Source organism: Amphibalanus amphitrite, unplaced genomic scaffold (assembly GCF_019059575.1).
Source record: "Amphibalanus amphitrite isolate SeventyFive unplaced genomic scaffold, NRLGWU_Aamphi_draft 000160F_arrow, whole genome shotgun sequence".
Classification (NCBI taxonomy): domain Eukaryota; kingdom Metazoa; phylum Arthropoda; class Thecostraca; order Balanomorpha; family Balanidae; genus Amphibalanus; species Amphibalanus amphitrite.
In genome coordinates, this window is record NW_024881655.1 from 843,240 (window position 1) to 857,698 (window position 14,459).

The 14,459-nt window shown below is 58.7% G+C and overlaps 1 protein-coding gene across 1 annotated transcript in view; it reads left to right on the forward strand.

Annotated features, from left to right (window-relative positions):
- LOC122383321 overlaps positions 1-14,459 on the forward strand; it is a 40,108-nt gene that overhangs the window by 564 nt on the left and 25,085 nt on the right. The window contains exons 2-3 of the mRNA XM_043369630.1: positions 9,106-9,262; positions 11,200-11,390. Coding sequence (XP_043225565.1) covers positions 9,106-9,262; positions 11,200-11,390 — 348 coding nt within the window. The remainder of the gene's footprint in view (positions 1-9,105; positions 9,263-11,199; positions 11,391-14,459) is intronic.

The following is a 14,459-nucleotide window of genomic DNA, read 5'->3' on the forward strand; positions in this document are numbered from 1 at the left end:
CAGCGAGCACTCATAGTAAAACTGACGGGAACAATAGTGAAAGGCTGCTGTGTTACCGAATGACGCAGTGATTTCCGACCGCCTCTCATCTCCTCCGCAACAATCGCCGTCAACAACCAATAACCAGACACTCAAATAACCAACAACAATGCGCGCTGCGGCCGCGGTACCCAGCGGTAACCCACGCCGGCCGCCCGCCGCCCGGTTGCGTGCCGGTCACCGCACGCAGGCTGTATTGTCGGCCAGGCCGACCCGTGAGCCCAGCACCCGCTGATGAAGGACATTGTCTCTGTGCGCCGTGGGAAGAGGCCCACTCAAAGTGGCCAATTTGCCGTGTCTCCGAGGGCTTTGTCAGCGCTTCACGGGCGGTCTGCTTTGGCCGCGGGCGCCGCCGCTGTGACCTCTGCGACTCGTGGGTGACCTGCGGCTGACCTGAGCTGACCCGGCGGTGACCGAGCCCTGACACGTCGCCCCCTCTCTCGATGGTCTCACATCGTGTGACACGCGTTAGAAAGTCGGACTCGATCCCGTGTTGAGGTTTCGGGCACTGAAGAGCGACAATCCAGTGGTTCGCTGACCCGCATTGCACAACATTTTGTAACGTTGCTTGCTTGTAAGAGGCTTGCGAACTTCTATATTAAATGTCACCGTGATATGACCCGAAAGTGTCACAGTCCAAGGCATTGCGTGAAATTCGCCGCATCATTCCCAACCTGCATGTCGCAAATCATCAGCGGCATCAACCCAATTTCCCTTTCCTGTTGTGAATCAGCGTGCCGCAGCTCTGTGGATGAGACCACAATAGAAAGGTCGTCCCGCCGTCCCGCATCCAGCCCTGCGCCGCGCCCCGCAGGTCACGGAGAGGGAGGTGACACCCGCGAATTCCCGACTCCACGGCTCTGCATGACAATGACGACACCTGCCGCAGCGCAAGACATCAGTGATGTCATTCGACGCAGGTGGAAGTCGCATACCGTTACGCGATCAGCAGACATAAGTGGACTCGTGCTGCTGACTTGTGATAGGCGGCCAATGTCGGTGGCCGCACGCCAGCTCAGGTGCAACGGGGTGTCCAAACAACATGTTTGCATGGCGAGAGCCCCCTCCCCTCGCTGCATCATAGGTCAGATCACCCACAGAGCGATGGTGCAACAATGCAGCACGGACAATGTGCGGGACGCGGGTGGGTGAGCGGCTGCGGTGCGGCCTGCCCGTGCGTGGTCAGGGCTGACGTGCACCCTCACTGATCAAACTCGACCTGTGTGTGCCGTACGACCCCAGCCGCTCAGGGAGCTGGTCGGTTTACTACGGTCCTCGCGCTTAGCCCGGGAGTGGCCGGGCCTCTCCAGAAAGCAGCGTGGGGCTCTCCGGGCCTTCCCGCGCTGATCTCTGGTTATGCTGACACATCCAGTTGACCAACATGTTTGAGCGTGCCAGCTTCCGCGGCTTGTGAGTCACCGCTGCGCGCGCCCGAGACGACTCCATTCGGTGACCTTCACCTCCACCGGTGACAGTTCACCGGCCATTCGGTGACATTTCCACCGCCATTTAGCGCCATTAGCCTTGCGTTAGGTGGCTGTAAAATTCCTCCGATCGGGCATTGTGCCGTGCTATTGTTGGAGCGCGGCTGGGTTTCCACAGTCAGTCGGCGGCAGCGGTGCTCTCGGCGGCGCGGTGCCGTCACCGACCTTCTTTGTGGGGAGTCGCGGCGGGGCACTTCCGAGGGGACGGGCGGCGGTGGCGCCTTGTTAACCCGCGCCCCGTAGGGGGGGGGCCGAAACGGCCCCCCCCTGTCCTTTTCGGTCGATATCTCCTAAACCGCTTCAGATACCGCCACCAAACTTTCAGGACCCCTCCGGGCATCAATTTTACACATTGTGACCAAAAATTTTTCCAGAGGCTATGATAGGTTGGCCACAAATGACGTCAGAATGACGTCATGTTCTGTCATTTTCGACCGAAAAAAGACCTTCGCGAGAAGACCTGTCAGGCCTACAGCTTTGAAGATACAGAAAAATGATCAGGACATAAAAGGTGTAGATTTGACAGGGCTACAAACCTGCTATCTCGGATTTTTGAAATTTTTGAGTTTTGAACCCCAAAAATCAAAAAAGCATTTTTTGGATATATTAGCCAAAAAATCCAAAAAGTTTTTTGAGTTTCAAAAAAAAACGGAATATATGTGATAATACCTACCGTCTTCTATCTACATACCGAATTTCAGATCGATACCTCGTTTTTTGGCGAAGTTATAGCGAAAAAACTGTTCAAAATTGATGACGTCAAATTTTCAAACTCAATTTTTGGCAGTTCTAGACCTCGTAGAGCAAAACAAAGTCCACCATTAGACTTCCCGTGACGAGCTGCATCGAATCGATACCCATTTTATGCAAAAATATCAACTTTGAAATTTGACCTTATTTGACCTGACCTTGACCTGACCTTCACCAAAACGTGACCTAGGCTGGCCTCAAAGGCTGCCTAACCCACATAATCGCATTTGTCATGTAAAATGGACCATAAAACATGTATCACACGACACTTTCATATTGTGACCCCGGTGACCTGACCTCGCTGTGACCTGACCTGGTATCAGTGACCTCAGATAGCAAAGTATGTGTTTGACGAACAATGTACCATCGATGGTTTTCAATAAATTACCAATTAACTCGATTTCACAGCACATTTCTTGAAATGCCTGTGAACGGTGAAAATCTGACCTTTGACCTGACCTGTGACGTCATCGGTTTGACCTAGGTCAATGAAATTTGGTCACAAGGTAGTTCCCGGGTGGGGCTATCGAACGCCGTTTGAATTTTGAAAATCGGCCGGTAACTTTCCGAGATCTTAGGGGGGGGGGCCGAAACGGCCCCCCCCCCTACGGGTGGTAGGGTCCGCCGGTAGCCCTACGGGGCGCGGGTTAAAACACGCCAAACACCCCGTCACAGACGGCGGCGGAGGCGGAGACGAGCTGAAGGGTGCGCAGACGGGCGCAGCACAGAAGCATAATCCGATGCCGAAAGGGGACGGTGGCGGGATTATCCGCACGGTATGCGACAAACATGGATAAATCCACGGCCGTCAGGATCAATACTAATTACGGTTTTGGCGGCGATCACAAAAACCCACCATCGCGCTCCCCCGCTCCTCCGCTCCGTTTTATTTTTTGTCCGGTGTATTTTTCTCGAGCCCAAGTCGTAGATCTCGTATCGACATCCGCCTGGTTCGCGTCACATCTCACGTGCGTCCATTAGGCCTATCTCGTTACTGTCCAATAATTGGTCTACGAGTCACTCGGCGGCCGGCCTGTGGAGCGTTTGTCTTCACGCTTTCTCGCGGGGCAGGCGTCGTGCGTCCGGAGGGGCCGTGGGTGGTCCGAACCGGGAGCGACCCCTCACCGGCCGGAACGGCCGCCCAGTCGCCGATTTTTCTGTGAAACGGGGAGGTGGGAAAAAGGGAGAGAGGGGGAGGGAGAGAGAGAGGCGGAGACCGAGAGGTGATCCATCACGAAATGTCACCGTGCCGGACACTGCGGAAACGGCTTACCCCTTTCAGTGCCGCCAAAGTCCGCCGTCGTTTGTCCGCGCGGGTCGCTCAGGGTGGGACCGATCTGACGTATCGGACCCGCCCACGGGGTATTTGTCCGGCCACCCACTGGGTGCGGCTGTCCGTGTCCATCGTCACCCCGGCATTTGATCGTGGGAGCGGATTTGGCATCCAACCCGCCCGACGGTCGCCAGGCAGCCGGCCAAGTCGCGCCTTATTATGGCGAGCCATTTCGGGATTGATCAATGCGCTGATTGGCACACGCCATGACTGCTTTGGGCTGTTTTATTCAGCGACGCGACTTCTCAGCCCGTGTGACCACCGGTGAAATCACTCTGAGCCGTGTACCACTCGTCAAATAAAGCTGAGAAGCGTGGGCTGAACACTCAGATTTATTGCCATCTTTAGATGGCGACGGTGGTCTATCCGAGTTTTTATTCAGTCCCTGGTCCGGGATCCTTGGGGTCTTTGGCGTTCCCCTGAAATATTACGATTATGCGAACGCGACTGAGGAACGCTTTCGGTCGACCCTTTTGTCCGACAGTGGCGTGGAAGGCTCCTTTTTTATTCAGAAACCACGGCTCGGTGGCTCCCAATGGCCTATCCCCGTGCCATTTTCGAACTGATCCGGACAGGAATGCCACCGTCTTCGGTGCCGATATTCACAGGAATCCGCTGCTATGAGCTTCGGTAATAACAGACCGCATTCTAAATGCAAAACCCTGAGATGCTCGAGATAATTTCATGCTAATCTCACAATTGGCCGGCCTAGTTGCCACGCAAGCCTAGCGGGCGGCTACTGATGGTAAAACAGGGACTTTGAACAGCAGCCTTGTTTTCGCCGATGTGAGGATAAAACTAAAAGCCTTCCTCCGTTTCCCACCCTGTGACTTCTGTATCTGTGATGAAAATCGTGATGAAGGACACGGAGATGTCTGTATTTTCTCCGGGTGTGACGCTACACTCGGACTATCTATCTCGGCTTGTTCTGAGGTGGCGGCGATCTGTCTGATCTGCCAGATTTTCAGCGGCCGGCCGACGGTCCGTGACAATCCAAAAGGCACTGGGGATCAGACGCGGTCCTGTGATTCCTCAGGATGATCCCCTAGACGGCGACCGCTTTCTCACTTTATGGAACATTGGCGTATTTTTGCGGCTTATCCTTCCTAACGGCCGACGATTGAAGTTCCAGGAAAATTCCGAACCGATAGCTGCTGCTTGAAAACTCCGTCTTTCAGCGAGGCACGTCCGTCAGCGGCCGGGACGATCGTTACTCTTCGCGACCTCCCCTCTACCGTCAGTCCTCAGTCCTCGCCTCTCCCCCACCGCGGACCGTCCTCTGGGCATCTCCGGTCTTCCACACCCCGTGCTTATCGGCGCCGGGCGCCACGCCGCACCGATTTAGTGTAAAATTACCGCCGGGCCGCCACGGCACCGTGCCGGTACGATAACATTATCTCCGCTGGTCGTTACCGATGGCAGAGCGACCACGCCGACCAGCTGCTTCTGAGCCCTACCTGCGGCGCTCTGGGGCACGTGCGTCGGCGGCGCGCGGAGGGTCGCGGCGCCCCGCTGCTGGCTGGGAGCGGCTGGTCCCCGCGCGAGGCCGTCGGATCGCACCTGCCTAGCCCCGGGTAATGATCACTGGCTATAGACCGGATGGCCAACCCGCCGGACGGCCGCCTCATAACCATAAACAACCTGTGTGCATTCCGGCTCGAATCGGAGCCCCATTTGGAAACCCAAATACCAATGAATCGGTTAAAGTTGTGAAGAAAAATTGTTCAATAAATATGGTGCGATTCGTTACAGAGTGCCAGTATTTATCATACCATGGATATGATAAACTTTGTATCTTTTTCAAATTTTACAGGAACATGTGGAAAATCACCTAAGTCAACATATTAGAGTTGTTAGTTTCATAATTCTCGCCGGTCATTCAGGGCGCCACATGTGCCGCGCGCCTGTCGGCCTTCCGTTCGGGGGCGACACGCGTCGTCCGGTGCTCCCCATCAGGTGACCGGGGTGCCGCCGTCCGGCCGTGGCGCCGGACCGACATCTGCCCGACCAGCCGTGGCCGTCCGCTCGCCCCAGAGGCACCGTTTCCTGTCCGGGAGCCTCCCCACACTCCCAGATTAGCCGCCTCACTTTAAAGGGACGGAAATGGAAGCCGGAGAGCGGGGCGGCCGGAGACAAGGGGTGCATCTGATCCTCTCGACCCCAGCGTCGGACGGAGCGGCCCCCGTCGGCGGCGACACAGCGCGCCCCGCCGAGGAGCGCTGAACCCTCCCACGTCTCTTCGGAGGGGGCGAGAGGCTCCGGTGTCTCTCACGGAGGCGCCGACACGGCGAACGACAATGATCACATGCGAAGAAGCCGGCGAGTAAATTGGCCTCGTACCCGATCATCTGGCGGTGGTAGTATTGTGCCGGCTGAGAATTGGTGTAATTTACAGTTCATTGCGGCGCTGGGTAGTTAGTACCCCATCGGCGGCGTTCTTGTGTCCGACACGACGAGGATTCCCACAGTTGCCGGTCACATGACTCCATCAGCACTCGGTGAGTAGTCCCGGTGAAATATCGCTGCCTAATCGCCGGCTGGCCGCCACCGGTTGGCGGTGTTCACAGCCGGCCCGCTCCGACCGGCCGGGCGCCGCCGCCGCGAGCGGACACTGGACAGTGATCGCCCGCTCTGGCCGAAAGCTGCGAGCCGCCGCGGGCGCCGCCGCCGGCCGCTCCGCTCCGCCCGCCATTGTGGCCGGCCGGCTCCATTTGTCACGTGGTTTGGCAATCTGGGTCGGTGGCGCGGGCGGCGCCGTTCAGTGACGCGCTGTGTGACTCGCCGCCGGACGTCATCGCTCAACCGAGCACGTGACATCGCGCCGAAATCGTGTCGGTCGCGGCGAGAAAGCCGCGGCACGGATGCCGCCGGCTCGCCGACCGTGCAGTTCGACATACGGCGCACCAGATGTGCCAGCGATTTGTGGCTTTCGCGCCCGGCTTTGCGGGCTTACTGCAGCTGGTAGCTACACTTCTAAAGCGCCTGCAGGTGCGGGGGCGCGGAGACGCAACAAGGGATTGTTTTGGTAAACTTTGCGCGAACACAGCCCCGCATCCTGTCTCGGCTGCCTCTGAAGATCGTTCGGTTTCCCACGATTCCCCAAAGAGCACCTGGTGGCCGCGCCATCACTCCCACGACGTCCGTTGACCTGTCGTTTGTCAGCGGGATGCCCATTGTTTGTCTGTGCGGCAGGCGTCCTCTGTCCGCTGATGCGCGACTGTCACGTATCGTCGGCCAAGCCCGAAGTGGCGAGACTCGAACTGATCCAGAGACCGAACTGGCGCTGTGTGGCTGTCGGTGCCAATCTGAGTTGGCGGCCACCTGACGCGAACACGGGACCGACCGGCCGGCCAGCCGGGCGGCGGCGCAAGGTGCGATTTGCGCGGTGGAGCGTAGCTCCGCACCGGCCGTTGTCTGAAGCTGGGCTCGTGCTCCCCTTTCGCTGCGCCACATCAGTTTCACCGGGGGAGCGTGAGTCAACATCCCCGCCGCTACTAATGGGGAGCAGGCCGAAACACTCTGGCACGTGGCCCGCTGGCGTGTGGGTGACGCCGCGACGTTTTTGGGTCGTTTCGACCGGCACTGCGGCAGTTTTTCGTACTCGCTGGGGCCCTTCCCGCTCATCTGGCTCCGATCGACGCTCACTTGGCGTGGCAGCGCACGGGGGCAGGTGCAGCTCGCCCCAAACTTAGCCCTGACGACAAAAATGGCGATAATTGACTGTCTCGGCCGGCGGCGGCGGCGGCGCGCTGCCCCCTGCCCTGGCGAGGAAAAACAGCGTCCGCCGACGGAAGTGGTCGGTTCAGCCGTCACCTGCTCAGGCACCGACTCGCCTGGCTGCCGCCGGCCCCGACCGACCGCCGAGGCTCGCCCGCCTGGACGGCGGCGCTGCGCCGCGCACCGGGCAGACGCGGCGCGCTGCAAAAAGGCGCTCTTCCGTCGCCAGTAATTATGGGGACCTGGAGGAGGCGCCGGCCGCCGAACACCTCCTCGTGATCACCTCCGATGACCTGCGAATGGCCCGCGAGAGCCACGCACGAACGACCCGAGTCGACGCGCCTCTGCCGCTTCGGGGCGTGCCGAGTAAACCACATAAATCACAGCTCTGCGCGGCGGCGTGCGGCAGAGGGGGCGCACGGCACGGGGCGAGAAAGAAAGGCGGCCTCCGTGAGCAACACGTCAGTCCGGGCTCAGCGCGGATCTGTTTGAGCCGGGACGGGGCCGGCCGCAGACAGTCACCGCATCAGCGCCTTCATCTATCCGCCGGCGCTGATGAGAAATGATCTGACTGCTCGGTAACGACTGAGCCGACCCGCCTGTGACTGTTGACGGCCCGCCGCCGAGCTGTTGACGGCCCGTCCACCGGGACGCTGACGGCTGCCACGCGTGGAGGCGGCCGAGTCCGTCCCGGCTGCCCGCTCAGTAATGATGCCAATTAGTCTTCGTCGACGGCCGCGGACGCAGCGGGTCGTCGGTCGGGTAGTGCGGCACCGTCTTCTCCCGAGGGAGAATTAATGATTAATCCACAATACAGTTCTCCCGTTACTGAGGGATTGAGGTTGGCAAAGATATTTGGCTACCTAATTCTGCTGAAGTACTATAGCTCTCGTACTAGATATTACGCGGTAGGTACTAGCGGTATTTTTCGAGAGCAATCATCTAATTTGCTCACCTTACTTACTACCATCCGCCACTACCAAACATCTGCCCGTAGTCAGGCAGCTGCTAACGGTTAGTGAATTCAGCCTTGCGACACGGGAAGTGCAGTTCAAAGTTGCTCAATTATCCCGTCACGGGCTGCGCTTCTACATAACCTTCCAGGTGCTGGCTCCATCTCTGCGCAGGTGCACTGTCGGACCGGGCATAATTTGAGTCCGGAACTCATTTTTTTCCGGACCCTTGTCACGTGTCTTCCGGCGGAATTGGTGCCCACCCGTGACGTCAATTGGACGGCGAGACCGACCCACTGACGTCAGCATTCGGTATCAGACCGCTCACACATGATCTCACAGTGCCAAAGCTGATGGTCAAAAACGTGCCTCGGTGGTGACTACAAGTCAGACGGCCACGAGGAATGCAGAGAGTCTGGCCAATAAAAACGGCGCGTGCCGTGCGGTATTAGTCTCGCCGGAATCCGATACGTCTCGGAGACTGCATCGCGCACGCGTCCGGCAGGAAGCTAACACCGGTAACTTCAGCTCTGATAAGGAGCCTAGCACTCGCGGCGCGGCCAGAGCCAGTAGCCACAACAGCCTCTGTGTGACGGGTGCCGTATCTCTCTCTGTGATGTGCGCCGTCCCTGAGTGAAGTATGCCGCGATGACTTTCTCGTTTATTCAGCTCACGTTCGTTTGTTTGGTTTTCTCACACCGAGGTGGATTTCCTGTCAACACTACGGTTCTTTTATCTCCCATTTCCAATTCACAACCGGGCATTAATTATTCGAGAAAAACACCAGCTGTGCCTGATAACCTAACCCGATGCGTTCTCTTCTTTCCAGGCTTCAGCGAGTGCTACTTTCCGTTCGAATATCACGGCACCTACGCCGTTCAGAGCGCGGAAAACAAGTACTCGGAGGTGCTGATCGAGATCAACCAGATTCTGCCATATGGCGTCTGCCACGCAAGAGTCGGCAACAACCTCATTCTGCGTGACGAGTAAGTCGGAGCTGAGGAGGCCCGTCCCGCCCCGAAATCCATTAGTGGGTTAGCGTCAATTATCGCCGCTAATGCCCCGGTCATCTGTATATTCCGGCCGGGTAACGCAACACATGTCACCGCGAAGGCGACCAGCGCCGAACCATTAGCGCCCGAGACGACTGTATTTCTGCGTCAGTAATGATCACGTCTCCCGACTCTAATGTCTCACTGCCGGGAGTCCTTCTCACAAGGGGCTACCATATGCCGCCGTGCCGATCGGAGCTGCCCAATACCGCGCGATCGGCGGGTGTCGTCTGCCGGCGGCGGCGGCTTCCGGTCCCCCTAGCAGAGAGGGCCGGCGCGGCGGCCGTCCGGCCGTGTTTAAAGGCCCGCGGACGGTGGCACGCCGGCCAATTTGGCCAGTAATTGCTGGCGGCGGGAGGCTTTGTCGGAGAGCCGGCGGGTCCATGTGTTTTACGCCCGGTTCTCACGGGTTGGCGGGTGCTTCTGGGTGGCGTGGGCGGCTCGCCGGGGGGACGGCGACACATGTCACCACAGAGCCCCTCCCCGGCGGGAGGGTTCCGGTGCGGACGGGGGACGACACCCGCCCGGCGACCCCCGCCGAGAAACAGTACCCTTCTGTGGTTCTTCGCCGCGGTAGGCATGCTTTCACACCATCCTCTCTCTCCCTCTCTCTCTCCCTCTCTCTCTCTCTCTCTCTTCCTCTCCTTCCTTCTTCCTTTTCTCAGCTACTGTCACTGTTTCTTTTTCTCCCTCTCTATATTCTCATTAATATTCACGGCGCAGTCGATAGCCGTTCTTGCGCAGGTCGTAGATTCTCGTCTGTTTTGTCGGTGGTGTTTTCGTTGGTGCCTGCTGTTTGTTTTGTCGGAGGCATTGACGGGGCACCGATCAGCCCCTGGTGACACGGGGAGCAGCTCCGTCACTTACCGACCCAGCAGTCGGCAAAAAGTGCGCCACATTCCGACCTAACTGCTGCCGTCCGGTGTGTGTGTCTGTCTGTGTGTGTACCCACGGCCGGTGGCGGCTCGCCGCTCCGTAATTTGTCCCCAAATGATACGCCGGCCCGGCGGCAGTGGGCGGCGGCCGTCCGGCGGCGGTCGGCGGCGCGGGAGCGGCCGGCCCGCCCCGTGGGAACAGTCCGGGACGGCCCTTCCGGCGACCGATGCATCAAAGTTGCGGTGGCGGCGATCAGAAACAATTAATTACCGGCTGCGACCGGGCGCCGAGTTGTTGTTGACCGTCGCAGTGCTGTGGCGCGGCGATCAGACGGCAGCCCAGATTCTCACGGATGGACACGACCACCGCGGCGCGAGTCCTGCCGGTCGCGGTGACCCGCGGCCCACTAATCCGAGCGAATCTGAGGGACCCCGCGGGCTGCCGGCTCCTTCCAGCACGGGAGCCGGTCACAATACGTCCATTCTGGGTCATCAGGGAGATATCTGTGTCTGAATTGTGGTCGCTGACAGTGTATTGTGCTCGCTAACAAGTAAAAGTGGCCCTTCCCCTGACTAATTGTGTTTGCTGGGTAGGTCATGTTTGTTCTGCCTGGAATAGCGATACGTCATTGAGCACTCCAGTCACGTCAGTAAGGGCCTGGGCATACATAGTCGGACAGCTGATGCATGCTAATAACCCGCCATTCATACGTTGTGAACAACCCTTGCCAGACGCCTACAAACAAGCCGGTTCCCACGGGTGAAAATGTCATTCACACCTACTTTTACTCCGGCACTTTTCCAGACAGCCAGAGCAAGCTTTTCCTTACGGATAATTACACCCTACAATGCTCGCTCGTTTCCTCTTTCATTTGTCAGTATCGCGGCTGGTCTGACTTCATTAGTCATTGAGGCTGAACGGCGGTGTCTACATCATAATCCCGTGCTCGCTCTAATGCTTGCCGAGTGTTCACTCTGCTTTCTTTCTGTCCACAGGAGTAACGGGTGTCTGCGCTGCTTCCACCTGGCGATCCGCTCGGCCAATGTCCTGCAGCTTCACACGCGGGACCCGCAGAGTAGCTGCGCCACCCACATCGACAACACGTTCAAACTCTGCCCCACCGTGGAGGAAATGAGCTCGCCGGCCAAGATGGAGGAGAGCCACGTCCACGAACTCATGATGTACAGTAAGTAGAACCGCTACCTCTTCCTGACACCTTGTCGCGGAGTGGCGCGTCGAGTCACCGCGGACAATGGCGACGCCAAATCGCTAAAGCGGCGTCATGCTCCCATCTGGTGCGGCCCGGAACGTGCCGACTCACTGCTCCGATTGACCTGTCTGGGGGTGCGTGCCTGCGTCCGGACAGGCGCGTGTGTCCTCCGCGCCGGGTGCCACAGAGACCCACTGTGCGTGCTGAGAGCGGAGGGACACGCCGCCGTCTGCAGGAGCTCGGCGATGACTAGTCGAAATCGGGGACCAATCAACGAACAAAGGCGGCGCCTTTGAAACACGTGCAGTAGCGACACCGGCGCTTCTGGTCCCTCCTAATCACCTTTTCGTGCATTTGTCAGATCTGATGCCGTGTGCACTGTGTAGTATTTACTTTCCTAGAACCGCGGCGTATGGGTCGCTGGTAAGCCGCCGCTATTGTCACGACTTCGAGTAATATCGCAGACAAGTGGCGCCTCCCTGAGGATTATCTGCTTACAACTTCACCGTCGGAAAGCCAGAAAATCTGCCGTAACAGTCCGCGGATTACGTCCCGAAATGTTTCTCTTTCACCGATGCGTGAACGCAGATTTGTCTCGCGGCTGCCGAACACTGCAAAAGGCCACGTGATTAAATATCGTTCGATGTTCGGCACACGTTAACGAGTTGTTCGCAACGCAGCAGGATGTGCGTGGTAACAAGCTTACTGGCGGCCCGCTGCGACCTTCAGTCCGCTCTGCAAACGGCCCGACGGATCACCGGTACGGCTGCGTGCACGAATCGTGCACGACTTACGGTGCACGGCTGCGGCACGACGCGGCCCAGAATGTGGGAGAGGGTGACGTCGGTCTCGGGTCCTCAGCGGCGACCAATTACGGCGGCCGACAGTGGCACGTCTTCTCACGACGACCGGTCACGTTTCGGCGTCTGTGGGCCGTCTCGGGAGAGAGTGACTCCTGAGAATGTGACTTTAAATCGGGCTGGATCGCAGCCTGCGACGCCGCCGCCTGCGTAGGTGCAGCCGGAGCGTGCAGCGCGAGACAGCAGGATGGTCCGCGAGATGACAAACGTCCCCGTCTCCAATTAGATGGCGCGATAGCGACAGACATCGGGTGCACCCGTCCGAAATGGGACTGGATGCTGTCCGCTGACGGTGACAGATGTCATATGGCTGACATCTGACGCTAAATGACAGACAAGGCATCGCCGCGATGATCAGGATTTCTGCTATTGTGTCGAGAGAATCTGCGTGAAAGGCGTCACACGCTGATAATTCCTGCTCGGACATTCACAATCATATCGAGCTGTCGATAGAATGACTACGTTGTCGATAATACCGGACACAGCTGATAATTCCACCGTCCGGTGAAATCTCTGTCTTGTAGCGCGATTCGCGATCCGTAAATTAGAGGCCAGGGAAATTACAGTGAGGCAACGTCCTTCGACATTGATTCAAAAATTACATTCATTTCCACACCGGGTATCACCGGGGTTAACCCGCATATCTCAGCTCTGATTAGATGGGAGGCCGTTCGATTTCTAATAAATTCATACGCCATTCGTAGGCGTGACTGTCTTTTCAATTATGCCGGCGAGGGAAAAGCATTTGTGATCAATCGCCATTGTTTCTGTGCGTGCAGCATCCAAACAATGATGTGTCCAGTGATTGCGTGTCGGCCGGGGGCGGCACGGGTCAGCAGGGCGGGTGCTGCATGCGATATGGACCCCGTGGCGGTGCGCCCTGCCCAGCTGAGGGCAGAGGTCATCGCCGCAGAACTCACTGACCCAAATATCAGCTGATCGCAGTGTTGGTGCCGTTCCCGCCGAGGTGAGATGCCGAGATCAGAGGCGGCGCAGATTGTTTCGGTCTGAAGAGCTGTGGTATCAGACCTGGGGCGTTGCCGTGTCCCACGCCCGACGGCGCGCCCGCGGCCGCGGATGGCGTCACGCACCAGTCAGGGTGACGGCGCTCCTGTCCTGTCGCTCCCCGCCGTCCCCCCGTCTCAGTTCGACGGCCATGGGCCGCTAATGTTCCAACCCAGAGGGCAGTTCATTAAAACCCGCCGGGGCACGAACAAAGCTCCGGGGTGGGCCGTGACTGCGCCGACCGGATCCCAACACTCCACGTCACCCGTCACTCACGTGACGCGGCACATATTGTGACGGTCTGTGCGTCACCACAGAGTGTCTGTCGCTTCCGGCTCGCCCTGCCAAGTCTCCACCCGACCAGCGTTGTCCGGCTGCCAAGAATCCAACCAGTCTCGCTCTCTGTGCCAGGAGGGCGCCGCCCGTCCCGTGCCAAGCATCCAGAGCAGATCCGTTTGGCATCAGCCTCACGTGTGCACAGATGAGATTGTCGCCTGGCGACCGCGCCCAGAGCGCTTCCAGACACCATCTGGCGTCGCAGGGTCCAGACACGCGAGCAGACAGGGCCGCTAGCTGAGAGTGTGACGCTGCACGCGGTGTGAGAGTGGAGAGCGCTGAGCGGCCCTGATCGGCACGTGTCCGATAGAGGTGGCCGTCACCGCCTCTCCGCGCGCAGAGAGGCCGATTGTCAGCTCCCTCCGAGCGGCACTCGTGCGCTCTATTCGTGCAGCGGAATGCAGCAGGAAGGTTTCAGGCGGCGCGATTCGCTGAATGGGGCCGGTATCGGACGCTTTTTTCTGTCGGCTCGACACTGGACACGTGGTGGTTATGGTCGGCCTCCGTCAGCCAGCGGGCGACCGCCTTCATTAGCAGCTCTTCCGGTGGGCCGGCAATTACCGCCGAGCAGCGCTTTTTTCCTCGCGGCGTGTTTTTTATGCCGCGCGACCGGCGACCCTCATGGGCTTCAGAGGCCTACGGAGGACCAGCTGCTCGGCTCAAAGAAACGGGACAGGGTCGCCGGGCTGGATAGGTATTATCACGGTTGTGACATCCAGCGCGCCGGGACGGGGCGTGGTGACAGCTCGGGGAAGACGAGAATACGACCGGCACCAGCCTCGCCAAAGGAGATTGGAGTGGTTATGATAATAGCCGCGCCGAGCGCCGCGCCCAGTGTGTCATC